Source organism: Penicillium psychrosexuale (genome assembly GCF_028828465.1).
Source record: "Penicillium psychrosexuale strain IBT 29551 chromosome Unknown utg000001l, whole genome shotgun sequence".
NCBI lineage: Eukaryota > Fungi > Ascomycota > Eurotiomycetes > Eurotiales > Aspergillaceae > Penicillium > Penicillium psychrosexuale.
The window spans coordinates 817,775-844,189 of NW_026643186.1; the positions used below are offsets into that span (position 1 = coordinate 817,775).

Consider the following 26,415-nt stretch of genomic DNA (forward strand, 5'->3'; position numbering starts at 1 on the left):
CTTATAACACTTGAGTACTCTTAGCTGTCCACCAGTGGATCCAGTTTAGTAAATGGCCCCCGGGGGTTCGGAGACGAGGATCCTACTCGTTTGTCAGATACCGTGCACAGCCCAACAGAGACCCATATATAGCTTCATCCGGATAGATCTTACACTAGCAAGGCTATCGGAGATTACTTTTGCACAACCATGTGGGTACGGTTTGCCGCAAAGTGCGAGCTGGCCGTCGAGAACCCGAGAAATATACCGTGTCTTATCTCCCCCGGGCCCCTCCTGCTCTCAAGAGCTCAATAATAGTCTTCCCCCGAGTTTGTAGAGCTTCTCTTTACCTCTCTTTCACCGGGGTGCTATCTTTCACCATGGGAGTCCCAGAGAAGCTCAACGGCACAGCCAATGGCAAGTCTAAGGACTCGCTGTCAAAGCAATACGGTGGCGTTCATGCCGGAGGATGGGTGGACTATCTCCCTTCATCCTTCGTCCCGTACATCCAGCTCTGTCGTCTGAGTCCCCCGGCCGCCTTCTTCATCATCTTCTTCCCTCATTTCTTCGGCGTGATCCACGCTGCCAGTGTCCAGAATTCTTCCGTCGAAGAAGTCCTGCGTGTCTCCCTCATTCTGCTGGGTGGAAGCTTCTTCTGCAACAATGCCAGCCACGCCTGGAACGACCTCATTGATGCTCCCGTTGACAAGCTGGTCGCGCGCACTTGCACACGGCCCATCCCCCGTGGAGCTATCTCTTCCACCGCCGCTTTCATCTTCACCTGCATCCAGGCCGCCATCGCTGCTTCTTTCCTCCTGCTTCTTCCCAGCAGCATCGCCCTGGCTGCTGTGCCCAACATCTTCGGCACTACTTACTACCCCTTCGCCAAAAGACACACCCATTTCCCGCAGGTGGTGCTGGGATTCTGTCTAACGTGGGGTATCATGATTGGAAGCGCGGCCATGGGTGTGCCCGAGCCGTGGGCCGACAAATCTACCCTGTCCCTGTTCGTGGCCTCCTCCTTGTGGGTGATCATCTTTGACACGGTCTACGCCCACCAGGATCTGGAGGACGACCTGAGAGTCGGCGTGAAGAGCACCGCGGTTCTCCTGCGGAGCTACGCGCGTCTGTTCCTGGTCGTCTTGTTCCTCGGCATGAGTGCATGTCTCTTTGCCTGCGGGTACTACGCCAACATGAGCATGGCCTTCTTTTCCGTCACTGTGGGCGGCTGTTTCCTGTCCGTCGGCGCGATGGTCTTCTTCGTTGATCTCAAGGACCCCGCGAGCTGCTGGTCGTGGTTCTCGCAGGGCTTCTGGATGGCCGGCGTTGCCATCTCGGGTGGGTTGCTGGCTGAGTATGTCTATGCCGTGAACGGAAGTCTCTGGTAGTTGAGCACGTTTTTCACGCGCTTCTAGGAAATTTCAAGGGTGAGCCCTTCAAAAGTGAAATTAGAGCTTCACTGGCAGATACAAACGCTGGTGTATAGATATAACCTTCGTGATCGATATGAGACATGATGATGTATCATCGGCGAGTCCATGTCAGCCTTGCATTGATTCAGGGTCAATATAGCAAGCTGGAACCTTGATGTGACGGCCGATAGATGCGATGAAATCTTTCCCATGTTCTGTTTTTGTGACTTTAAATGTTTGCTTCAAATCGTTGTACTTAGTTTGCGTTGTTGTTGAATTGATCATACCAAACCCAATCTCTCCTTGACAATTTTCTATCTTGAATTCGAATAGCGTCTTTCTTGTTGTGCACATGTGCGCTCTAAAGATAGTCGTGCTTCTGCCGCAGGAGATGGCGTCTATCTACGAAGTCTATCTCTACTAACCCACAGAGGCGGCGGGTGGATAGCTTGTGGATTAAGGTATAAAAAGCATAATAAAAAGAAAACAGAAATGAAGTTACAAGGCCCCGACTTATAGAGCTTCTTCCTTCAATTTAGTGAACTTTCACTTCTCTCTTTCAAAGAATACTCAGATGAGGATGGGCTTCGAGGCCTAAACGCATTTCATCTAGTCTTTGAACACCCAGGTAGTCAATCACCTCCATTCTTTGGAAGAGAAAATTGACCTAACCATCGAAACCTTAGACCAACCAGAACCTCGCCCGGAACCACTGTGGACGGTGCCATTCCAGCATGATCCCGACTTTGTCAGCCGCAATGAACTCCTCGCTCAAATCCACAAAAGATCCTCGATCCCGGGATCTAGAATAGTTATCTTTGGCATAGGAGGAGTTGGGTGAGGTCATAGTCCTGAGCGGTCTGTTCAAGTCTAACTTTGCGACAGTAAATCTCGACTCGTCATCGAATACTGCCACCAAATCCGACAGGAATCGCCTGACACCTGGGTTTTCTGGGTTCACGCGAGTAATGCTGCGCGCTGCGAGGAAAGTCTGCGCAACCTTGCCGACCGTGCTAAGATTCCCGGGCGTCAGGATCGCAACTCTAATATTTTCCAACTCTTCGGGAACTGGTTGCAAGATGGGAAGATCGGAAAATGGATTCTGGTCCTGGATAATGTCGATGATCATGAGCTCCTTCGCAAACCATTGACTACTCGGACAGAGGCCCAAGCAGAACCCCCGAGGTATGCCCCAACGCAGCCACCGCTAAGGTACCTTTTCGCAAGCTCGAATGGTTCCATCATCATCACAAGCCGGAATAGAGGGGTAGCTCTAGAGCTCGCCGGCCATGAGAAACATCTGATCGATATACAACCTATGAATGCAGCCGAGGCGCTGGTTCTAATGCGGAAGAAGCTAGATGATTGTGCAGAGACCGAGGAATTGGTTCAGCTAGTCAACGAACTCGAGTTCATGCCACTCGCGATTGTGCAAGCCGCTAGCTACATCACCCACCGTGCACCCCGATGCTCGGCATTGCAATACCTAGAAAAGCTTCGTCGGGGTGATCGGCAAGCCGCAAGACTTCTTAATCACGAGAGAAAACACATCGATCGAGACTGGGAGGCAAAAAACTCTATCCTACTGACTTGGCAAATTTCGTTCGACCATATTCGACGGATCAGGCAGTCTGCCGCTGATTTGCTGTCTCTGATGAGCTTTTTCGACCGGCAGGGAATCCCAGAGGGTCTTCTACGGGTGCAAGACAAAAACCATGAACCTTTAAGTTCTCCGCAAGACGTTGGGAACAGATCAAGTGATGAGGATACGGATCACTCGTCTGAACCCGACGTAGATGACGATTTTGAGAGCGATATTGCGATTCTCAGAGACTATTCCTTTATCACTTCAGATAAAAATAGCATGGTGTTCACAATGCATCGGCTTGTGCAGCTAGCAGTACGCATATGGTTGAAAACCTATGGTCAAGAGGAGGAGTGGAAGGAACGTTTCATCAGGAATCTATGTGGTGAATTCCCGACCGGTTAATATGAAAATTGGGAGAGATGCCGGTCACTGTTTCCACATGTTAGGTCAGCTGTGGCACATCGACCGAAATCGCAAGACTCACTCCGGAACTGGGCTACGCTACTCTATAAAGGGGCGTGGTATGCGATATAATGTGGCAGTATTTCGGTTGCAGAGGATATGGCAGCTATGTCAAGGAAGCAAAGAATGAAGATTAGCGGCGCCGAAGATGAAGACACCCTTTGTAGCACTGCGATATTAGGAATAGCCTACCGACTAGAGGGGCGGTGGGAAGAGGCGGAGCAGCTCGAGCTGCAGGTCATGGAAGCGAGCAAGACGAAAGTCGGCGCGGACCATCCCGATACGCTGGCGAGTATGAATAACCTGGCGTCGACATTACAGAACCAGGGCCGATGGGAGGAAGCGGAGCAGCTCCAGCTACAGGTTACAGAGATAAGCAAGACGAAAGTCGGCGCGGACCATCCCAATACGCTGGCGAGTATAAATAACCTGGCGTCGACATATAGGAGCCAGGGCCGATGGGAGGAGGCAGAGCAGCTCCAGCTACAGGTTACGGAGATAAGCAAGACGAAACTCGGCGCAGACCATCCCAATACGCTGACGGGTATGGCCAACCTGGCGTCAACATATAGGAGCCAGGGCCGATGGGAGGAGGCAGAGCAGCTCCAGCTACAGGTTATGGAGATAAGCAAGATAAAACTCGGCGCGGACCATCCCGATACGCTGGCGAGTATGAACAACCTGGCGTCGACATTACAGACCCAGGGCCGATGGGAGGAAGCGGAGCAGCTCCAGCTACAGGTTATGGAGATAAGCAAGACGAAAATCGGCGCGGACCATCCCAACACGCTGACGGGCATGGCTAACCTAGCTTTCACGTGGAATTCTACAGGCCAGCATGCTAAAGCAATTGATTTGCTTCGAACCTGCGTGCTCAAGCAACAACGAGTTTTAGGCCCATCTCATCCTCGTACTATATTGCACGACAATACGCTGCTGGAATGGGAAACTGCGCATCTTGCTATGAAGGCATGAACCGTTTATCCTTCCTCTGCTTTTCTCGAATTGGGTTCCTCTCACTATATTGTATTTCATTGTCTGATTTTGTCTACAATTCACTGCGATTCTCCCTAGCAACCCTGCGTTTGACAATCCATTGTTTCTTACAAGTGCAAAGTAGTTTTGAAACAATAGTACTGCGTAATTTTGACGTAACAGCCCCTGTATCGATACTATCCGTGTTTGGCCTAGCGCGTTTTGGGTTAGGGTTGCGCAAAGCATAAGAAGCCAATTTCGAAGCTGTAACAGTTCGTTAAGAAACAGTATTACTACCGCAAACGAGAAGCCACGGACTAGCTGATATCCCCATATTCTGAATGAAACAGGCCCACGCCATGGTATATAATCCCCGGATGCCTTTAGCATCTGCGGTTGACCCGGGTGTATTCAGCGTAGCTACCGTCAATAGTGAGACGATGAGACTTGCGACAATAGTGCCTTCTTTCAATTCTCCTTTTGGACAGCTGAATACTGTGCCAGGTGCATCCGATATTCCAAGGTAGAATCAGTGTGACGTTATACCTGTAGTTTTTTGCCTTGTCTGTCCGGCTTGATATCGAGAGCCATGTTCTATTAACCCTCATCTTCGTCCAAGTCTCGTGCTTCTTGCTTCTGTGGCTATCGGTCAATCATACCCATACCACCCTCCTAACATCAAACTTCCCCTCTTCAGTTTTCCAAGGAAGCACATAACCCCGCTGGTTACTCACAACCCTAATCCCTAAACTGGGTTGTATAATGCGTATACCCAAACACCCAAACCTTAACCCCATCCCAAGACAACTCCAGCAAATCCGTTCCAAAAGCACAACTCCACGAATTCCCAGCCTGCTGCGGACTCGAAGTACGCTGCAGGGATGGTGCATGATGCGTGACCACCAACACAGACCGCTTTTCTTGTGTACGCTCCCGAAAAGCTCGGATCTCACCCCGTAACCAGGCCAAGTCGGAGGCGTGAGCTTCGTTGTGTTGCTCGACGGACCAGTCTTTTATCTTTTGGAAATCGGAGATTCTGTAATTGACTATATCGTTTGATTCCTACGGGATGTGGGACCAGAGTGTGCGGCCTAGGATTGTCACGTCGGAGTCCCGGATGTCGTAGCGACGTTGGTGGAGTAATACAAGGCGGCCATTTATGCAGGGTTCGTTTTCGAGCTGTTTTGCTTTTTTGAGGCTGTGTTGAAGGTTGTTTCGTAGAATTCGTGGTTTCCAAGGGATAAGAATACGATCTCGAATTTGGATGTTTGGGTTTTTAGGAAGGCACGGTAGTTGTTGTAATCTTCCAGACGGCCGATGTCGCCTGCTAGGATGAGGTATTTGGAGCAAACGGGCACTTCAAAGGAATATTGTTGGTTGATTTCCAAATGTAGGTCAGATAGGATCTGGAGTGAGCTAGAGGTTCTTTTGAAAAGGGACCGGATTGTCTGTAGTGTCATGTTGATATTTAGGATTCTCAAGTAGATACTGGCATTTTCATTTGTGACTATCGAGAGATCAAGAACAAAGCTTAGGCTGATCATGTGATATCCCAGACTATATCAGATTGTATTAGTCCCATTCCAACCATCTACACCATCTAACTACACCATATAAGCACCACCAGAGACCTGCCAGGTCTGCCCAGTCAACCACTGCGACTCAGGGCTAGCAATCAAAGACACAACCCCAGCAACATCCTCAACCTCCCCAGGCCGATTCATCGGAGACCACTTGCTCAAGACATCATCGATCTGCTGGGGACTCATCTTGTCGCCGCCGGGGATATACTTAGCCGACATCTCAGCATACATATCAGTCTTGACGCCGCCAGCCGCAATGCAGTTAACCGTGATGTTTCGCGGACCAAAGTCCATCGCCAGACACTTGGTCATACCCTGCACAGCGGCTTTAGAAGCAGCATAGACAGCATGACGAGGGACGCCCTAAATCAGATCAGAAGTCAGCTCCGTCTCCAACCCAACAAACCACCAAAACTACAACTCTAGCCCTCACCTTAACGGCAGAAATAGACGAAGTCAAAATAACCCGCCCGTAATCCCCCATGAAGCGATAAGCCTGCTGCGCAACGAAATACTGTCCCTTGACATTAACCGCAAAGACAGCGTCGATATCGCTGCCTTTGACCTCGGACAGACTCCCGAAATGCTCGATGCCCGAGTTACTGACTGCGATGTCCAGACGGCCGAATTCACGGTGCAGACTCTCGAACATGGCTTTCACCTCTTCTTCCTTGGAGACGTCGGCTTTGAAGGCGATGGCGCGCACGTTTAGGGCGCGGATCTGCTCGACGACGGACTTGGCGGCTGTGGCGTTGGAGACGTAGTTTACGGCTATGTCCGCTCCGCGTTGGGCGAGTTTTAGGGCTATAGCGGCGCCGATGCCGCGGCTGGAGCCTGTGACTGGTTTCTGTTAGTTTGTTAGATCTTGGAGTAGTAGTGGACCTTACTTATTGCGACTTTGCCGGCTAGGTCTTTGCTCGTGGACATGGTTGCGAGGTGAGGACTAAATGGTAGAGTGTCTCTGTATCAGCAGGGAGTGCTGTCGGTGATACCTTACCTTTTATGTGATCTGAAAGATCGGTGAGCATCTGCAGCATCTTGGGCCCCCGCGTATGGACCGAATTTGGAAAACAAATGACGTATGTGTTCAATTGTAAAGTCTCCAATAGATAATGTTACAACGTACATGGTTCAAATCGATTCGAATTGTTCCTAACTTGCAGGTACATACTCATCAAATACAAGGGGTGGTCTTGCACAAAACGGATCTTGTCGATGCAGTCAAGACAACACACCCAGGGAAATCAATCGCTTGGAACAATACAGCGCCATCCTCCGGAAGTCCATCCCCAATGTGAAAAACAAAAAACTCACGAGAAAAACGCCTTTCCTAGATGGCACAGAAGTGGGGGAGAAAAAGTATTTTCGGATTACACATGACAAGAAGAAGCACGAGCAACTTGAAGAGAAGTCGCAGGCGCTATATGAAGCGTGGGGTGGCTGCAGTAGGTTATCAGCCCAGTGTTGAACAATCACTCGCCAAGGCCGTATCCATTGCCGTGTGAAGTGCCTGGGCTATCCCGGTTGGGATTGTTAAAGGTGAGCTTCAGCTTCGGCTGGCCGGGAGTGCCAGCATTAAGCGGAGTGTCGGCGCCCGAAAACCCTTCACCGTTGTACTGATCTTCAAAGTTGGCGAGCTCAGGGTGGTCTTCCGTCAGTCGTCGCAATTCCACCAAGCACTTAGTCTGTTGTATCATTAGTATAATAATTGATAATCGACAAGAATCAAACTTACCTCAATATCATTAGCATCCTGGAATAGCACACTGCCATCCTCGTTGTAAGTGCGAGCATTCTGGCAAAGCAAATGGATGTCGTTGCGGAATTCCCTCAAGCTCTGATAATCGGCCCGCTTGACCTTCTTCTGAATTGTATCCACGGCAATTGGATTTTGAATGATCATGTAGTAGTCGGGATAATAAGAACGCGGCGGGGGCTTCATGAATGGATCGATGATTGACCGGACTATGGGACCCTCTTCACTATCAGAACCCTCCGGTGGCACCTCAGCCTCCATGTCCATCAACGACTGGATCACGGTGTCAAGAATGCGAGTCAAGTTGGCACGGTCGGTGGGGTTGAGAGTATCCGGAACCTTAGGCTGGCGGCCTCTCTTGCGCTTAGGTTGTGGCGTTTCTTCCACAACTTCCTCGGCCTTGCGCTTGGGAGGAGGACCGCGACGGCGCTTCTGCTTTTGAGGGGTCTCGTCATCATCAATAATCGATGGCTCAGGTGAAGAGTCATCTCCATCACGTCCAGTCTTGTTAGATCTGCGACGCTCAACACGAGCTTCCTTCCGTGCGATCGCTTCTTCAATAGTATCATCATCGGCGTCCACTGCCATCAACCACTGCTCTTCGGTGAGACCATCGTCGTACTTGGTCACCTTACGCTCACGAGCACCACGGCCAGTGACCTCAACCTCGACCTCTTCAGTGACAGGGTTATCCTCCTGCATGTAAATTTCGGGCAATTCTTGTTCGGACATCAGTCGAGGGTAGCGGTGGCCAGGACCATATTGGTCGTTGGCGATTCGCTGCCTGTCCATCTCCTGGAAGATAGGAATTTCTTCCTCGGATCGTGCCATAATTTCATTCAGTTCGTCATCATCCATTTCATCGTGATCACCGATTTGTTCCGCAGCTTCTGCCGTGTCCAGCAGAGTTCGAAGAAGTGCATCTCGCTCTTCATTAGTGGACTTATTATCGAACTTTCCGGCCTGGATAACCTTGCCATCCATGTCCAGCTTGAACTGGGCACGCTCGAGAATCTTCTCTTCGACCGAGTTGGAACTGATAAGTCGCAAAATGCGGACCTCGTTCTTCTGACCAATACGATGGGCACGATCCTGGGCTTGCAAATCCTGGTGAGGATTCCAATCCGAATCGTAGATGATAACGGTGTCTGCAGTCTGCAGGTTGAGACCAAGACCACCTGCACGAGTGGAAAGCAAAAAGCAGAAATAATCAGATCCAGGAGCGTTGAACTGCTTCAGGAGATCCGATCGATCGTCAGACTTGGTGGATCCATCCAGACGGAGGTATTTCATCCCACGAAGGCGGAGGAAATCCTCCATTATGTTCATGATCTGAGTCATCTGGAAGAACATCAAGACTCTGTGGCCAGTGGCACGGAACTTGGGCAGAACACGATCGAGCAGCTCAAACTTTCCTGCCGTACGCCAAAGAAGGTCATTAGACATGCGAGTGGGGTTCATCTGGTCTTCAACAGGCTCAAAGACGAAAGGATGGTTGCAGAGCTTTCGCAACTGCATAAGCATGTTGCTGAGACCACGCATTCCAGTCTTTCCGCCCTTGCCATCAGTGACAGCCATCTTGTTGTGCGTAACAAGTTGCTTGTACAACTTGGCTTGCAAGGCAGAGAATCGGCACTTGATGACGCGTTCCTGCTTGTCAGGCAAATCTTTCTCGACATCCTTCTTCAAACGTCTGAGAAGGAATGGCCGAAGAACCTTATGGAGACGACGAATAACGAGAAGCTGTTCTTCTTCGCTTAGATCCATACGGTCCTGGCCACCAGTATTTGCGAAAGGTGTGTTGAACCATTCGTCAAACGACTTGACAGACTTGAAAATGTTGGGAAGGACGAAGTTGAGAAGAGCCCATAGTTCGGGCAAGTTGTTTTGCAGGGGAGTACCAGTCAGAATGATACGGTATCGACTGGTGTAGTAGGTTGAGAGAGTGCTGCTGAGCTTGGACTGTGTGTTCTTCATGCGGTGACCTTCATCGACAATCATGTGTGTCCACTTGATCTTGCTGAGAACCGGACGATCCTTGATGATGTACTCATAGGTGGTGAGAAGAACCTGGAAGTTACCCCAGCGAATCTGTTGCTGTTGCTGCTTTCTCGCATTAGGCGGGCCCTTGTAGACAACCTTGCTCACACTGGGTGCCCACTTATCGAACTCGTTGTTCCAATTAGTGAGCGTGGACAGTGGAACAATGACCAGGAAAGGTCCATTGTTCTTCTTCTTTTCAATGATGTGGGTAATCAAACTGATCGTCTGGATCGTCTTTCCAAGACCCATCTCGTCAGCCAAAATACCGTTCAGGTTATTGTTGTACAGTGAAATCATCCATTGCAGGCCCTTAATCTGATACTCCTTAAGAGTACCTCCCACGAGCATGTCAGGCTGCGAAGTAACTTCTTCATTGATGCGGTGAGCAACAGCGTAGTAGTCGACCTTCTTCTTTCCAGTGGCGGTGTGATTGTCATCCTCGTTTTCGCTATCCGCGATCTCTTGATCAGACTCGTCATCGTAATCATGCGCTTCGCCATAACGATTCGCCAAATTGCGCTGTTGTTCCTTGACGGATGCAGCAAGCTGCTTGAGGAAATTATCGGTCTGCTTGAGAAGATGAGAGATACGTGAATCCTTAGCCTGTCCCAAAAGCTTCAAGTATGTCTCCTCATCGTTGGCCTTCAAAGCCTGCAGACGCTGCTTAGCAGTTCGCTCCACGCGCCTCTGCTCTTCACGTTCCATGTGCTGGTGGTGCGAGATCATCATACGACCCAGCTTCTGCGAGCGCGTACGTTGCTGGAGAGAAGCATTGGCAAGATCAGCGCTGTGGTTGAGAATGGCTTGGAGCTGATCGTATTGCTTCTTCTTCTCTCGAGATTCGCGAGCATCACGTTGTTGCTTCTCAAGCTTCTCGGTGATACGGGCCTCACGCAAGGACTGCTTCTTCATCCGGCGGTGACTTGAGCGATTGGCTGTCATTCCGAGGTTACTGTAGTGGAACATCTCGCTCTGGAGCTGCTTCCGGTACAGTCGCTGCTTGGGTAGAAGATTAAGTGATTTGTATTCAATCAGGGCCTTCAGCTTGAGGGAGTCATCGTAGGTTGGTGCGTCACTCTTGCTGGTATCCCATACACCGAGGTTGGCGGGAAGTTGGGCAAGCTCTGCTTTGCGGGCGGTGATTTTATTATACAGTATGACCTCACGATCCTCGCGCATCTGCTCCAAGTCGATGCCAGGTGGCAAAAGAGCGGGAATGCGCACACGATTTGCACGGTTGGCGTGGTCAGTGTAGCTAATAGTCTTGGAGAGCGAGTCATATGGAGACTGGAAGTCGTCATACCACTCCCTAGTCAGGACTTCGGCATCTGAGCTATCTGCAGGCTGGCTACCAGCACCGTCATTGGCAGCCTCAATGACCTTTTCGGCTGTAGCAACATTGTCTGTAGGAGTAGGCGGTTGAGACTTCTTCTGGTTTTGGAAAAGCTGTTCTTGAACACGCGGGGGAATGGCGAGGTTCTTGGACAGCATCTTGAAAGCCAAGATTTGGTTTCTAAGAGTAGACAGTTGTTCTGGTGAAAAGCTACCGCTGCCAACCGTCGCATTCTTATTATGGGCAACTGCCGAGGCATTCGAGGCATTAGGTGCGGCAGTCGAGGAAGTCGAGGGCGTGCGACCTGTGAGAATATGTGTCAACCCTGTAGAAGACCTTGGGTTTGGAGGTGAAGACAAAACTTACCATGAGAGCCATTGGCAGCTTCAGGAGTAGCGCCATTCATCTGCTGCTGTTGGCGCTGCTGCTGAGCCATGCGCTGTTGTTTCTGGAAAGCCTGTTGCCGTTGAATAGCAGCAAGTAGGTTGTGGGCCTTGAGGAATTCTGGGTCATCAGGGCGAACACCCTGTTCTTGCATTTGCTTGTATTTCTGCGATAAAGTTAGAGACGGTGCAAAATAGGAAGGCGCGTCGAGGGAATAAAGAATTGATATATAACGAGTTGTGTAGTTGTAATGCGACAAACTTACCTGGAGTATCTCCTGGACATTTTGCTGCGTGAGGTTAGACGGCAAGCTCACGTTGCCAGGCGCCATGTTTGGCGCTGGGTGTAAGGAAGCCATCGTAACGCGTGTATTTTTTAATTCATCAGCAAGCGACGTGATCTAGGGTGAGCAATATCAAAGTCGATGCGGAGTTGTGGCAAGTCACAGTCTCCACCTGGTCCCAATTGCCAAATCGCGCGGGCAAGAGAGAAGTGGCGATCGCGGTCGAAATAAAGAGGCGGCGACAGTGTGGAGGAGGCCTGATTATGGGTGAATGCGATCAGTGAGCGACTGTATGCGATGCTTGGCGATGGAAGACGTGATGTTTGGGGCCGTGGTCGGAGCTTCCGATGCGATGGGGGGGGTCGGGTACTTTCAGGGACAAGGGAGTCAAAGAAAGCGAGTAAAGAGGCGGATTCCCAGGGTAAGGCAAGGTGGAAGGGAAGCTCAAAAGTTGAAGGCGCGTTGGGATGGCGCGTTCAAAAAGTGGATGGATGAAAATGGAGATGGGGAGGGAACGGAGTTGCGCGACAGGCTCGGGGAAATCTGGGTGCTCAGAGCAAAGGACTGACAACAGCCTGGCAAGGAGTTTTTTCAACGGACGTTAGTCAGCAAGCACGTGACCCCGTTCTGGATTGTGGCCTGGGGCAGCGCAGCTCTGGTACCGTGCCGGTTTGGGATATCAGGGCTACTATGGGAGGTGGTTGTGAGGGAAGAGGATTAGTTTTATGGTCGGACATTGGGTGTATGGAACGAGGTTGAATCGGTTGAATCGTCTTCATTTCAATGACCAATAAAAATGACAATACATTGTAAAGCCAGACATACCGGGTCCACCCTGGCTGTCAACGGGTATCTACACGATCGAAGATCATCATTACAAATGAATAAAGCCTTGAATGGATTTGCCTATTCGCTACCTATTCTTAGAAGACGCATGTATCCACTTTTATCATCATCCTACTAACTCTGCGTTGAGACTAATAGCAGCCGGGGAATCCTCCAGACCTCCATGGGAATCATGGGAAAAGCAAACTAGAAAGAACAATCAAGGAAAGGACAGAACAATCCTGTAACACTCAGGGCATTCGTGACGGATTGATAAGAATAGATACCGCCACAACCTATAGCTCCCAAACTCCAAAACCCCATGCTCAAGATCAAGAACAGACGTAAGATGCACTTCAAAGTTCAGAGCGTTCTTACGCATTTGGTGCCGCAAGGAGGGTCCGCTTGGTGGGTGGGGGGGAGGGGGCTTCTTCGCACGAGATGGTGGAGGAGGAGGAGGAGCCTTCTTCGATCCGAGGGTGTTCAAGTTGGTTGCGCTGGGTCTCCGGGATGGCGTACTGCCGTGAGATGTTGCTGGGGATATGGACCTGCCCCCGCTAAACATCCGCTCGGGGCTAGAACGGCCATATGAGCTGACCTCTTCGGAGTCGGCGTAAGGATCAGCAGAGACTCGACCGTTCCCAACTTGGGTGCTGCTTCGACGTCCAAACCCGCCCAGATTCTCGCTGGTGGTTCGCTGCTGGAGCCACTGTGATGCAACTGGCGCTTGTTCTTGTCGCAGTTGAGACGGGCCTTCAAATGTAGGAATTCGGTTGAGAACGGGACGTGAGACACTGGCATTCCCATAGGCATCTCGCGGGGGGGGAGTCAGAGTATGGCGTAATAGATCTGGCTGGTCGGATGGGAGCACGAGTCTCATTAATCGACTCCTCCTGCAACGGCTCATACCGTTCCTGGAACGAATGGGCAGTGTTGGCACGAGGACGGGTTGGCCGACGGGGAGGGGGCTGTAATTGGCTGTCCCTATTTCAGTATTAGTACCGCACACGAGGATGCAGAGGCCAGATCAATGCTTACCCAATCCATTCATTCTTGAGCTGCAAAAGGGCTTCACGGGATCGTTCATGGTAGTCAAGCTGGGCGTCCAAGAACACCCCCATGTCCATAACATTGTCCACTTCGGCTTCTTTGATGTCCTGCATGCGACGCAGCACATCGTCGCTGGCTTCCTCGTACTTCACTTTTTGGGAGCGTAGTTCTTCCTCCACGCGGAAGTCCTCCTTCTTCGCCTTCTCCATCTTAGAAAGAGAAGTATCGTATGCCAGTCGGCGGCTGTCGAGCTTCTTGCGAGCATGCTATGAGCAGGTTAATATTGACTTTCAACTTTAACCTTCGGTCCAAAAACATACCTGCAGGTCTTTCATCTGAGTCAGGGATCTTTCCAAGGACTCAAGCCAGCTTGAAGTCGCCTGTGCGATGTAGTTTTCTTGGATGCGCGCAATACGCTCTTCGATGCGTCCAAACACTGATCGAAGTGTTAGCAATGCGATTTCTTCCCCGCATTCCCCAGGTCGTCTTCAGAACTTACTGATCAGACACTGTCCGTATTCCGAGTTCCCGTCAAAGTCTTCGCCGTGGGCCACCATGCTGCTTCCCAGGTGGGCAATCGGGAGGGTCTTTTCTTTGTCGTCACCCTCATTGCGCTTGGAGATAGCCTTGACATAGGAGGTCATGGATTTATGAATGCGCTCAACGCCTAGAGATAGAGAGAGGTTGTCAGTATGGATACACTGCAGACACGGAGCGTGATCACTTCCTACCTTCCTGTCGCACGCCCATCTCCGTCTCCATTGCCTTGAAATCATCAGACAGACAGGTCTTGGCCTCCCCGCCCATGCGTTCTCCAGCCCATTGTTTGAATCTGCCGATTCTCTTGTTGACGTGCATGTTGGCGAGAGATAGTGGTATGCGGAAGAATAATCGAAACCAGCGATTGTGTAAAATAAAAGGTCAACCTTGGAAGGGAATGGTAAGGGAGTGGTAAGGGAATGTCTAGAATGCTCTAGGATAAGGAGAAAAGACGGGGGAGGGGGAGGGGAAAGGAGGTTGGGAATTAGATTAAATGCCGGGGGGCACGCAATTATGATAAAATCGAATATTCGCATACAAGTTACAACAAAATACAATGCTTTTTATGCATGCAGTAACGCCGATCTTGTCAATCAGTGGGGAAGCCTGTACTCTCTTATTATTGCCATTGAAGCAAGAAACGAATACGAAGAAGAATAAATAACGAAATACCGAAATGTCTATAACCACCAAGTCCCTAATGCGACAGTCATATTGCGTATGAAAGTACTCCGTAGTACTCCGTGCCCTGTACCGGCGTATCCCCATACAAAGCCCTAAAATAGCCACCAAGGGGAGAACCACCCCCAGTAAACGCTGTGACACGCGTTAGTGGACCAACTGGCGGAGAGCCACTAAATCCCATTGGAGGCGATGAATTACTATAATTATCCCTTGCCACCAGGGAATATTAGAATGTGACTTATAAAGAAGTGGCATTAGTGAACTAGTTTATTATCCTTATTATATGGAGCCCAATAGTATACAATAACCTTGGATATACTCCGTACTAAACTGTGCACTCCATATACATACTCCGTATTACTCGTATAATACTCGCACGGTGCATGCGTTGGCTTTAAAAAAAAAAGGTTTCAAATCTGTTTCAGTTGGTCCCTGGCTCTGGACCGGTCCAATGTGATTTGCGAGTTACGGTGAACAGTGAATCAAGATCCAACGACTATCAGTGGGTTGCATCGCCACAATACAACAAGTTGCATGTCAAATTCGACGGAGTAAAACGGCGAAAATTCCCATCCACCATTCGGTCCGTTATTATTGGTAGGAATATATATACTCGTCTCCAGTGCAAGTATCCATATCGTAATCATATGGTCCGATCAGAAACATCCACCAAGGTCATTCGAGGGTCAATAGATAAGCCAGGTATCCACGTCTGTTCCGATTCAGATGCCAGCAGAGCATCAAATTCATTCCAGCCACTGGGAAATGGAAAATCGCCCCTAACCGCCGACAGACCAGTCCCCTTCTCACTAGTATTCCAATCTAGATCCAACACCTCACCACCCCTATCCCCCAACGCCGAGCGCGGCGTTCCACCTTCAGGAAAAGCACAGGATGACGATGATTCCGGCGAGTGCAGGTGGCTTTGCCCAAGACTCTCTACATATTGACCGGGCGTAACGCCCACATGCTTCTTAAACACACGGTGGAAATGACTAGGCGTCAAGCCAGCCTCGGCCGCCAGATCTCTTAATTTCGGTTTCAGTCCTGCCGTCAGGATGCTCCGGATTGACTCGCAGGCTGTGTCAATTGTGGCGGTTTGGGGGTTGCTTTGAGCCGCCGTCTGGCCCGAATGCGGCCGGCAGCGCTTGCAGGGTCGGAAGCCGGCTTTCTCTGCTTGCGGGGCGGTGTCGTAGAATCGGACGTTGGCGCGGCGGGCTAGTCGTGCTGGGCAGGAGGGACGACAGTAGATTTTTGTGGTCAGGACGCCGTAGACGAAGCTGTTGGCGGTTATGTCGCGGGTTGCGATGGCTTGCCACCGTTCTGGGTTGGTGAGGGGATTCGGGTTGAGTCGGGGGATCTGCTGGGGCTTGGATGGGTCCGTCATATTCTGGGTATTCATACTGTAGATATCTTCAAGGTAATGTATATTGTATTCATTGTGGCATCAAATTACTGCAGGTAGAGGGAACTTCGGGAAATCTGCCCAGGCGATGGTTTGACCCCAAAGTGACCAATCAGCGTCCAGACTGCCCAATGCCTCAATGTACAATGGTGTACTTAGTACGGAGTACACCAGGGCTACCTACAATATATAGCATGTACATGTAGGATTGAATAATTTACTTGGTATGCTAAGTATTGTATCCTGCCTTCCTGGTTCCGATTTATCTTCGGTTCTTGTGCAACTCTGCCATGAATATACACACCACTCCAACCAACAATTGAAGGTACCATAGATTCTATCTCAACGAGCCAATGGCAAAGTCGAGAGATATTTGTCCCTTCGCGCGTAGTCTCCGAGTCGAAGCTCCTAACCAAGTTGATGTCAATATCTTTCCTTCTTCACATATAGTACTAAGTGTTGACTATATCTCAAGGGATTCAAAGGATCTACACACCTCATAGGAGTAGCTAGAAAATGGAAGCATAACGCCAAGGGTTTGGTAATAGTTCATTGTATTTGAGTCGCGCTCTCTCTCCTGATACCTATACAAGGTGACCAATAATTAGAATGGACCCTTCCCGCGCATCCTATAACTTACGCTGGTTTGTATCCCAAGGTGCTTGGAGCTGTCGTCGCGTTAAAGAGAGGTTTCCACAAGGGAGTTGGGCTGGTCGAACTTCCAAAAGGAGCGGACGACGAGCCAGAACTAGAGCCTTGGTTATTCGAACCAAACGTCCCATTGACCGTTGGGCTAGACACATTCCCGGTGGCCGATGTTGTACCGGGTGACAAACCGAATGAACCCAGCGTGGTGGTGGCTCCATTGTTAGGTCTAGATCCGCCATTCCCTGATATGAATAAAGATCCGCCATTCCCTGGGTCTCGGAATAAAGATCCACCATTCCCTGGGTCTCGGAATAAAGATCCGCCATTCCCTGGGTTTCGGAATAAAGAAACCTGAGCTGTATCAGAGATTCCTTGACTTGAAGGAAGGATGGGGAGAGAAGACACGACAGGGAGAGAAGACACAGCAGGCACTGGTTGAAAATTAGCTTTTACATATCGACGTGGTATTTGAAGAGCTACTTACCAGTAACAGCAGGTGAAACTTGCGAGAACAGACGAGGAGTATTGGGCGCCACCTGAGCTATCGGAGCCGTGCCTGCACGGCTTGGAGTATTAGCTCGGGGAGTTGGCGGTCCTGCTGAGATGATATTTCGATTAGCCTGCGATTCCATGTACCGGTATATGGAATGTAAATACCCAAGATAGGACGAGCACGCAGCGAAGAGTCCGCTATAACGAAGGCATTGAGAGTCTGCCTTCCCTTTTGGAGCTTTTCGAGCTCTTCATTCAGACGTTCCCGATCCTTCTGGATGTTCGATGGCTCTCCTGCAATTTGTCGAATCTGCTCATCATTCATTTCAAGTACAGTCTTGCCGGTAAAGATATGCTCCAAAGGGCAAAGAAGGCAATTTTCGATAGCCAAGATGGCAACATTGTCGACGAATGTCACGATCGCAGTCTGCAAATACGGCCTGTTAGAACTACCCGGTATCTCATTTCGATGTCTAGCTCACCTCGTAGTAGGCCTGCATTTGGTCAATAATCTCTGCTGCTGCAAACTGATCGCTGGATGACTGTAGCTGAGATGTCGCTCGCTCTAGATCTCGGACATTAAAAGTATCCACTCCCGTCGGGGCAAATTCAGACCGCTGAAGGTTCTTTTTTAACGCAGCAATCTGGCGGTTCTTTCTGGACTCCTGGATCTTGGAGAGAAATGATGTCCCCACGGGCAACGGATGGCCCCTTTTGTAGTACGAAGTCAATTCGCTGAGCTTTTCCAACAAAGACTCCTTCATCTTCTCCATTTCCGGTCCGATGAGGTGTCGCATAAGCAACGGGCGGGTCTGATCGTCCATGAGGTTCTTCAGGACCAACTGGATAAAGTATTCGACCGAATCCCAGGTATTCAACAGATGGGATTTAGCAACTGCTTCCCAGGGCTCGCACTGGTCTCGGAACAAACTCCCCACAAGTAGCTGGTTCGCACTACCTGGTAGCTCAATTCCTCGACTCTGTCGGGCCTGTTCCTTGATCTCATCCACAAGAGACTCCTGGGAAATATACTGCGGTGTCCAATCACTCATGTAAGGCTTGGATCTCTCTTGCGCGACATTCTCAACAGGTGCTGACTGTCCAGGGAATTGGATGATTCGCCGGTTCCCGCGAATGCTCATCGCTTCAACAAAGCACTCGTTAAGCTCACGGATTACTGCCCGCAGTCTGCGGAAAGGAGACTCTTCTGTGGTCGCTGTATGATCTTGGAATCCACCGAAAAACTCATCGACGTACGATCCATTCAAAGCCTGGTCTGTAATTCGCGCGAATTTGCTGCTGATATCAACAAGGAAACGGCGTTGCTCCTGAAGAGTAGTGCGCGGCGTGCCCATTTTTGCCAGTGTCTGCTCGTTACGAGAAATCCTCTCTTGTATGTCCGCAATAAGACCAGGAAGATTGCGACGGACATGACCAAGTAGAATCTTGCTGAGGCGATGCCTCAGACTTTCGATCCCGACTTGATCTCGAGGAAGGGAAGCCCACCGTCCCTTTTCAAAGAACTCCTTTTCTTGAGCGTCTCGGGCGTCATCGGAAATGCTGCACGTTTCAAACGAGCGGTTGCGCAGTACATGCCATCCAAGTTGCAGTTTGACTTTTTCGTTTCTGATGAACTGTATATAAGTTTCTTGTTCCTCCGAGCCCGCTTCGGGGATATCGGGCTGCGTAACAATGCCCAAGACCCTCTCATATTTGGGATCAAAAGTCTGTGCGATGTTCAAGACCTTCTGGATATGATAATCGGCCCTTGCACTGATGACAGCCAGGATGATGCTCCGGGAGCTTTTTATGTACTTTTCCGTCAGTTTCTGGACTATCACCATTCCTTGCTCGGTTTGTTCGCTGCTGCTGGAGTAGTAGAGCCCCGGAAGGTCGACCAGAGTCAGCTCTGGCTTTTCAGGGCCCGAGATCTCGACTTTAAGGACATCGTCGCTAAATCCAGCGCTCGAAGGATCGGTGCTGGAAAGGCCCATGCATTCCTTCGCTTTTTCGATCAGTGTAGGGAGGTCTCCGCTAGAGGAAAAGGCCTCGGAGGCGAAGGCTCGGAGCTTCTGTCGTTCCTGTTCATTCTTCCTGGAATCCCCGGGCTCAATGGATACTTTGATCCTGTCGTGGGGGCTTCGGCGAAGAACAATTTCGGTCGCGAACCGAGTGCAGATATTGCTCTTGGATGGAAAGCGCACTCTGGAGATGGCCTCCAATACGGAGCTTTTTCCACTAGACTGATTGCCGCAGACGATAATTTGAGGCAGCTCCACGAGGCTTCCAACTCCGATGGCGCGCAGCTCGTCAATCTTGTCCAGCAGTTCTGACTGCTCTGACTGTAGCTGATTCATGGCATGTTCATCAAGTGGGGATGACATGGTGAGAATGCTGTGATTTATTTTCCAATTCATGGAAGTAAGATACTGTTATGGAATTGAGTGGGGTTTGGGGGAGAGAGGAAGAAAGGGGGGCAGAATTGGATGGATCTCATTAGGATTGGCCTAGTACACATTGATCTGCGTGTACTTCGTCAACTTACGACAGACACAGTTGACTTCCCGAATCGATTACACCAGAGGTATGACTTTTTTTTATAGTAGGCAGTTTGCAAGAAACAAAGGCATATATAATACAGGGATCTGGGCTTCCGATTGCACAGCTGTTGTGTATAATCACGAGATACATATCAACGAGCATAACGGAGTATATATAATACTTCTAACCTCGTTTGGGCTGGTAATTATGGGCCCAACCTCATGATGCCTTGTATTTCTGGTTAGACTACGGAGTACATTGCTGAGATATGTGCTAGGTTCATATATATACATAGTCGACGTTGAAGGAGCTAGATATATACATCCACTACACAACAATATTGTAAATGATGCAAACCCTTTTCGTGGGACGTTGGGTTTCACCACTGTACGGCATTGGCAGTGGTGACAACGATCATGCACCGCAATGTACTCCGTATATGCCGATGAATTACCAGACTGTAATATCTACTAAGGTGATGGATAGAAACGAGTAAAAATTTAAAGGTGTATCATTCCACAGCCCGGAGGACTTTTTGATTTCGTTTCTGCCCTGTAGAGGCCAACCCCGGACCCCTTCCCATCACCCTTTGATTTGTTCGACAAGAAAAAAGGATGGTGACCACAAGCTTAATTCGCTAAGGGCGCATGAGACGCTCATCCGCAGGCGCCTAAGTACATTTGTCTCATAGCAGAATTCCATTTTCAACCCGTCACAAGAATAACTCCAAGAAAAAGCACCCTTAATCCTTGGTCTTCTGGGTACCGCGGAGCAGACCAGTTCTGCGGGCAGCAATGAGACCAGCCTTTTGACCCTGGGTAGCGTAGCGGGAGATGGTCGAGGCCTTACCGATGTGCTGGTGGTTACCACCACCGTGGGGCTGTAGAGAGAGACGTTAGAGATGGCGGTCCTGGATGTTATCGGGTCTGTGTATAGACGGAAACTTACGTGATCGACGGGGTTCATGGCAACACCACGAGTCTTGGGCCAAGAGTTGCGCTTGACGGCGAACTTGTGCTTGGCACGACCGGCCTTGAGCAAAGGCTTGTCGGTACGGCCACCACCGGCAACGATACCAACCATACCGCGGGCGGTGTTCTTGATGACCTTCTTGGCACCGGAGGGGAGCTTGACACGGGTCTTGCCATCCTCGGGGTTGTGGCCAATAATGGTAACGTAGTTACCGGAGGTACGGCCAAGCGCACCACGGTCACCAGCCTTCTCCTCGACGTTGGAGACGACGGTACCCTCGGGCATGGAGCCGAGAGGGAGGACGTTGCCGACGGTCAGGGCAGCGTTCTTACCGGCGTAGATGAACTGGCCGGTGTACATGCCCTCGTTGGCGATGAAAGTCTCGGTGACCATCTTGAACTTGTAGGGGTGACGGAACTGGACCTTGGCGAGGGGAGCACCACGACCGGCATCGTGGATGATCTCCTTGACGACACCACGGGTGTAACCGTGAGCCTCAGCGAAGTCGAGGGTCCGGAATTGGGCAGGGGCCTTGTTCAGGCGGGTGTTGGCCGCTGCAAAGTAAAGAAAAATTCGATATCAGCACTCCAATCTCCTTGCGAATCTGTGTGGTCTTCCAATGGTATTCTTCATTTCCTCCTCGCTGCTCGGGATGCGCAGCCTCAAAATTTCGTGCGGGAATGGTTTGCGGTCGCACTCACTGAAAATGGAGCCACGGCCCTTCCTCTGGTTGCGGATGACACGACCCATGGCGACTGTCTAGACGAGGATCCTATGTTAGTATGGAAGCCGGACAGAAGTGTCGTGGAAAAGTGGTAAGCGTACCTCGAAGTGAAATAGGCTTGTCGTTGACGAGTTGAGAAATCATCGGACACGGGGACTTGTGTGGGCTTTAGGGTGCGGTCGCTAATCTAACCCAATCGGGTATAGCGCATGGTCGCTTACTTGAATTGGCTTGAACTACAGCATTTCCAAAATAGGCCTTTAACCGCTAGGTTTATACGGTGATCATAGATAATAATTGTTTTACGAAATTGTATGGAGTATTTTAAAAGACTTTCGACTCCAATATCTCTGTATAATCTGTATTTTATGCCTGAAGAGACTCTTTCAGTGCGAGCCCTGTAGATTTTGCGAGGGCAGGTTATGTCATCAACACACACGTGATTGCCAAGACTAGATATCGCCAAGACTTTTCATTTTGGAGTGTTGCTCTCTTCCTTGGACCTCGAATCAGCTGTGTCTGTATATTCTATGTTTCTGTCTATGGTTTTGGTGTGATGGAACTATTGATGAAATGAGAAGTAAATAGCCTTGGGTCATACTCGCTCCTCAAACATTACAGATGTCAATATCAAATGGTTCACAAAGCTCGTCGCGTACTTCTCGAGGTCTAGTATGAAAGCAACGGATATGTAAAGTCTGTCTCAGCTAGTCGCATTCATTTCTCTCTGCACTATTACATCTCTTTGGCTTAATTGGGGGTTTGAAAATACCAAATAGAGCTTCATCAGTCTCTCAGCTCTGCTCTACTTCTATACAGTAATTTGTAAATTCAAGCTGCTTTTATGCCAATATCTCATTTATTTGATTCATTCTCTTACAGAAGACAATAAGGAGCCTCGGTAAAATATGTTACAAACAAATGGAGCAGTTGTCTCCGGAATCCTTGAGATAATAGCCTCGGGCGCAAGCCCAGTGCATACGGCAGTTTTTGTGTCCATCGCGCTAGGAAGGTTAACCGACTGCCATGAATCAACATTGATACATGTGTATTCTCTTAAAAGTCTAGAAATAGCTCATATCAAATGTCTCCTACTAACAATATTCGGGGATAGTCAGCGGCTATATTCTAAAAAGCCCTAGAATAGCGATAGAAGGATGATAACAAAGTGGTTTTTATAGCGCTAGACATTCTCTACGGGATATAGTTAGATATTATAGGTATTTTAGAGTAGGGCATGTATCGAGTTTATAAAACTGTGCTCTAAAATAGAGAAATAATCTCCTGCTTATAAAGGCTTGCACATAGGTTGGCGCGATGGACCCAAAAACCTGCCGTACGTGCAGACGTGACGGCTCGATTGCGCGCAACTTACTTCTTCCTGCCACCTACCCCATCACTTCCACCATGCCTTCAGATTCAGAACTTTCATCATTATCATCGGCACCTCCAACGGATGACGAAGCTACTATGGCGATTGACCACCCGACTGGTATAGCAAAGTACTTCAAGAAGGAGTCTGAGACGCCGCCACCGAAGCGGGAACCGTCACCTCCGCATGAATACGTCGTGGCCGACAACCCCGATATTGCAGTGAGTTTACTTGGCAGGAAGATTTGCGCATTGCTTGGTCTACGGACATATGACGCGTTTGGCCAACAATAGGACACGCTTGCTAAGTTATCGCAATCTTTAGTTCATCGTCGCGTTCCGCGCGCGTTTCCATGAAGTGTTCCCCAAAAGTGTGCCACACTACGGCCCACAGGATATTGAGAACGGCATTGAGGAGTCGCCCCCCGGAGAATACATCGAAAGACTTCTATGCGCATTGCTTGGGCTTGTTCTGAACCGCAAGAAGGAAGTTGAGTATGTTCGCCACCTGTCGCCCGATACCGTGCGGAGTGCTTGAAGACGCGCACGCTATCGGTTGTCGAGTCACGTCAAGTGCTAATCTAATTCTAAATATACAGACGAAATCACTTCACGCGTCCCCTCGAAGAAGCAATCCATACACATCAGTCGCAGTGGCCAAAAGAATGGGAGGGCAAAAACCCCCTTCATGGGGGTGGCAGCTTTGCGACCATGTCTCCCGTGGAACGTGTATGTTTTTTAAGAGCCACGACACCCGATTGGCGATTCTGACATGTCTTATCTTAGCTGCGTTTATTGCGAACCTTGATACTGTGGTCACTTTCGTCGTCCGAAGCGGTTCAGGCGAAGATTAAAGAATCCTACAAGCAGGCGCGCCACGATGATGATCTCAACCAACCATTGTCTGTCCAACCCTGGGGCAGAGATAGCCTGAAACGTCGGTATTGGCTTATCGAAGGGCACGATGATACAAATTTTCGCCTTTACCGCGAAAGTAACCCGGCCCTCAAAAACAACACTTGGTGGAGCATCGCGGGGAGTATTCCTGAGCTGGAGGCTGTCGTGGAGAAACTTGAGGGCGAAAAAGGCACAAACTCCAAGAAGCTTAGTGAGAGAATTCGTGCTTCGATTCCTCGGTTTGAGGCATCAGAAGAGGTGATTTTCTACTTCGAGAGTAAATTGGATTTTGCTAATAATTATTAGAAACGGAGACGCCGCGAATACCGTCTCGCCCGGAAAGCTGCGTTCGTTCGTCCGGATCCTGGGTTCTCCATGTATGAAGGTCGTACACGCGGCAAGAAACTGAAATACACATACTCGGACGACGATGACATCTTTTCTGATGACGATGAGCCTTCCGCTCGTCGCTCCACTAGAAATGCAGCTCCTACGGAAGCTTCCACGGAGTCTAGACGCCCTCGGTTCACGGCAAGCGGGAGACAGATTCGATCTCGCGCCGGGGGCCTCTATGGCGAGGCTCTGTTGACTGGTCAACGCAACGGAGCTGATGATGATGAGTTCGATGAAGATGAAGATGAAGAAGAAGTAATCAGACCGCAAAGGGCTCGCACTTCAACCCACCCCAACGGATACTCTGGATACGACGCCGATGATTTGGAGGATGCATCTGAAGTCCCTTCAAGCGCGAATGAAAGCGGCAACGAATGGCAAGGCGTTGAAGATGATTTGGAGCACGATGTCGAAGGCGATAATGAAGAGGACGAAGCAAGCGCAGATGAGTCAAGCGGCAATGAGGAGCCAGAAAGCCTTGTTGTGCAACTTCGATATGGCAAGGGAGATGCACCTAGCAATCTAGAGGTCCAGATTAAAAAATCACCTCCGGCGAAAGAAGTCGAAATTACCGAAGGAACCGCAGCAGCTTCCTCCGCCCAAGCACCGCCGAAGACCCCCCATCAATCAAACTCGGATGCGCAGCAAGCCCCGACAATGATTGCCACTTCACACCCTTTTGCTTCGATACCCCAAGTGCCGACTCATTCTGCTGCAGCGGTAGCTGCGCCATCCGTTTCTTCAAACGGCGTGGACCAAATTCGAACCATCTAGCTATAAATTCGGATTCACTTCAGCATAAGGTGTTTCCGCTTCGTCAGACTAGAAAGAGGCCAGGAATATATATTCTATCAAATGTCGCTAGATAGATCTTTTTGGATTGCAATTGTACTTCTATCAGGCTGTGGGTATTATATTGGTACCAACAGCACGCGAAGTGATGGAATGAAGCTCAAAACATTGTCTTGCTCATAATCAATAAGTTCACTACACAGTAGACAACACTAAATTCGAATGGCACGTACTCGAGATCTATGTATACGGATTTATGCCAACTGACAACGCAAATGTTGTGTTCTGACGCGGCAGCCCATGAGGTTTGCCCGGTACGCCAGATATGGCAAAAAGAAGGTAATCTACTATATAGTAGAGTCGAGGTATATAAGAAATGGGAATCAACAAAAGCAGGCGCCCCCAACAGCGCAAACGCCAAAAATGCAAGCAATACAGTGTACACTAGACAGGTCGCATCCAGCGCAGAGGTGACCTCAGTTAGAGCCTGCATCGGAGAACTGGGCTGTGTAAAACTGCAGAAACTCCTCGAGCGTCAGCCTCTCCACTTCTGGTCGAGATCAGATGAGAAATTTATGTTTGGCGAAGTGGGTACTCACATTTTCAACCTGCGACATTTGCTTATGATGCCTGGTCGAGCCCAATTGCGGCAGATGCCAGTTGTTCACTTCGTACCACCATCTGCGAACACGACTGCCGAGGGTGTGTCCGCTGACTGAGGCATTGCGGTTCCAGAAACGCCAGCCGGAGAGCGCGAGTGTCCAAACGGTTCCTTGGATCAGAGGGAGAAGTACCTAGAATGGAAAGATTGACGTGTTAGCCAGGCATTATCAAAGATATTATCCTTGACACCCCAAAGGAATCATTCGATGCATACCTGATCCCTAGTAGTAATCCACGCTACTCGGCCCCAGGTGTCAGCATCCTTAATGCTGGCTAGATAGCTCTGCTCAAAGCGCAGATCCGGAAGAGGAGGAAGAGTGTGTCGGCGGCGGACCGGTCGAATTACTCGTCTTGGATGGACAACGTCGGAGGCAATGCTGTTTGTTTCGGAGTCTGGGCCTACCGCGACGGGTCGTTTCTCCGAAGCTGTGGTGGTTGGATTGATGTCAAGAGCTGGGTCTGGATTGCGATTGATGCTCGCGGATTGGAGAATCTGCGGGATATCCATAGCATGGTCGGCCATTTTGGTGGGTTTTTATACGAAGGTGAGCAGCCTGGGGTGAATAGAAGCAGCTCCCAAGGTTGTTCGGCTGGTACCGGTGGGACCGCGGATACGCAGT

General features: G+C 49.9%; 12 protein-coding genes across 12 annotated transcripts; 4 read left to right on the forward strand and 8 right to left on the reverse strand.

The window, feature by feature from the left end:
* Positions 1 to 359: 359 nt before the first annotated feature.
* On the forward strand, positions 360 to 1,367 carry N7518_000297 (4-hydroxybenzoate octaprenyltransferase; the record flags this gene model as incomplete). The annotated part of the gene is made up of 1 exon (XM_057181225.1): positions 360 to 1,367. The coding sequence occupies one exon, from the start codon at positions 360 to 362 to the stop codon at positions 1,365 to 1,367; it is 1,008 nt and encodes a 335-aa protein (XP_057046575.1).
* Positions 1,368 to 2,149: 782 nt separating this feature from the next.
* N7518_000298 (uncharacterized protein) lies at positions 2,150 to 3,381 on the forward strand (the record flags this gene model as incomplete). Its single annotated transcript, XM_057181226.1, has 2 exons — positions 2,150 to 2,202; positions 2,277 to 3,381. 2 exons carry the CDS (start codon positions 2,150 to 2,152, stop codon positions 3,379 to 3,381), a joined length of 1,158 nt encoding a protein of 385 aa, XP_057046576.1.
* Positions 3,382 to 3,549: 168 nt separating this feature from the next.
* N7518_000299 (uncharacterized protein) lies at positions 3,550 to 4,416 on the forward strand (the record flags this gene model as incomplete). Its single annotated transcript, XM_057181227.1, has 1 exon — positions 3,550 to 4,416. The coding sequence occupies one exon, from the start codon at positions 3,550 to 3,552 to the stop codon at positions 4,414 to 4,416; it is 867 nt and encodes a 288-aa protein (XP_057046577.1).
* Positions 4,417 to 5,154: 738 nt separating this feature from the next.
* On the reverse strand, positions 5,155 to 5,573 carry N7518_000300 (uncharacterized protein; the record flags this gene model as incomplete). The annotated part of the gene is made up of 2 exons (XM_057181228.1): positions 5,155 to 5,452; positions 5,521 to 5,573. The coding sequence occupies 2 exons, from the start codon at positions 5,571 to 5,573 to the stop codon at positions 5,155 to 5,157; spliced, it is 351 nt and encodes a 116-aa protein (XP_057046578.1).
* A 447-nt stretch (positions 5,574 to 6,020) lies between these two features.
* N7518_000301 (uncharacterized protein) lies at positions 6,021 to 6,926 on the reverse strand (the record flags this gene model as incomplete). The annotated part of the gene is made up of 3 exons (XM_057181229.1): positions 6,021 to 6,362; positions 6,433 to 6,839; positions 6,887 to 6,926. 3 exons carry the CDS (start codon positions 6,924 to 6,926, stop codon positions 6,021 to 6,023), a joined length of 789 nt encoding a protein of 262 aa, XP_057046579.1.
* Positions 6,927 to 7,471: 545 nt separating this feature from the next.
* N7518_000302 (putative RSC complex subunit (Sth1)) lies at positions 7,472 to 11,873 on the reverse strand (the record flags this gene model as incomplete). Its single annotated transcript, XM_057181230.1, has 4 exons — positions 7,472 to 7,684; positions 7,735 to 11,435; positions 11,498 to 11,681; positions 11,781 to 11,873. 4 exons carry the CDS (start codon positions 11,871 to 11,873, stop codon positions 7,472 to 7,474), a joined length of 4,191 nt encoding a protein of 1,396 aa, XP_057046580.1.
* Positions 11,874 to 12,843: 970 nt separating this feature from the next.
* N7518_000303 (uncharacterized protein) lies at positions 12,844 to 14,531 on the reverse strand (the record flags this gene model as incomplete). The annotated part of the gene is made up of 5 exons (XM_057181231.1): positions 12,844 to 13,591; positions 13,662 to 13,939; positions 13,994 to 14,109; positions 14,173 to 14,340; positions 14,405 to 14,531. The coding sequence occupies 5 exons, from the start codon at positions 14,529 to 14,531 to the stop codon at positions 12,844 to 12,846; spliced, it is 1,437 nt and encodes a 478-aa protein (XP_057046581.1).
* A 1,009-nt stretch (positions 14,532 to 15,540) lies between these two features.
* On the reverse strand, positions 15,541 to 16,299 carry mpt (putative DNA repair and transcription factor Ada; the record flags this gene model as incomplete). The annotated part of the gene is made up of 1 exon (XM_057181232.1): positions 15,541 to 16,299. One exon carries the CDS (start codon positions 16,297 to 16,299, stop codon positions 15,541 to 15,543), a length of 759 nt encoding a protein of 252 aa, XP_057046582.1.
* Positions 16,300 to 17,491: 1,192 nt separating this feature from the next.
* On the reverse strand, positions 17,492 to 19,826 carry N7518_000305 (uncharacterized protein; the record flags this gene model as incomplete). The annotated part of the gene is made up of 2 exons (XM_057181233.1): positions 17,492 to 17,869; positions 17,925 to 19,826. 2 exons carry the CDS (start codon positions 19,824 to 19,826, stop codon positions 17,492 to 17,494), a joined length of 2,280 nt encoding a protein of 759 aa, XP_057046583.1.
* Positions 19,827 to 20,725: 899 nt separating this feature from the next.
* Positions 20,726 to 21,924, reverse strand: N7518_000306 (60S ribosomal uL2 domain-containing protein; the record flags this gene model as incomplete). The annotated part of the gene is made up of 5 exons (XM_057181234.1): positions 20,726 to 20,863; positions 20,932 to 21,509; positions 21,657 to 21,714; positions 21,781 to 21,796; positions 21,920 to 21,924. The coding sequence occupies 5 exons, from the start codon at positions 21,922 to 21,924 to the stop codon at positions 20,726 to 20,728; spliced, it is 795 nt and encodes a 264-aa protein (XP_057046584.1).
* Positions 21,925 to 23,086: 1,162 nt separating this feature from the next.
* On the forward strand, positions 23,087 to 25,114 carry N7518_000307 (uncharacterized protein; the record flags this gene model as incomplete). The annotated part of the gene is made up of 5 exons (XM_057181235.1): positions 23,087 to 23,272; positions 23,376 to 23,545; positions 23,650 to 23,779; positions 23,837 to 24,205; positions 24,254 to 25,114. The coding sequence occupies 5 exons, from the start codon at positions 23,087 to 23,089 to the stop codon at positions 25,112 to 25,114; spliced, it is 1,716 nt and encodes a 571-aa protein (XP_057046585.1).
* Positions 25,115 to 25,692: 578 nt separating this feature from the next.
* On the reverse strand, positions 25,693 to 26,318 carry N7518_000308 (DUF1770 domain-containing protein; the record flags this gene model as incomplete). The annotated part of the gene is made up of 2 exons (XM_057181236.1): positions 25,693 to 25,926; positions 26,010 to 26,318. 2 exons carry the CDS (start codon positions 26,316 to 26,318, stop codon positions 25,693 to 25,695), a joined length of 543 nt encoding a protein of 180 aa, XP_057046586.1.
* Positions 26,319 to 26,415: the final 97 nt, after the last annotated feature.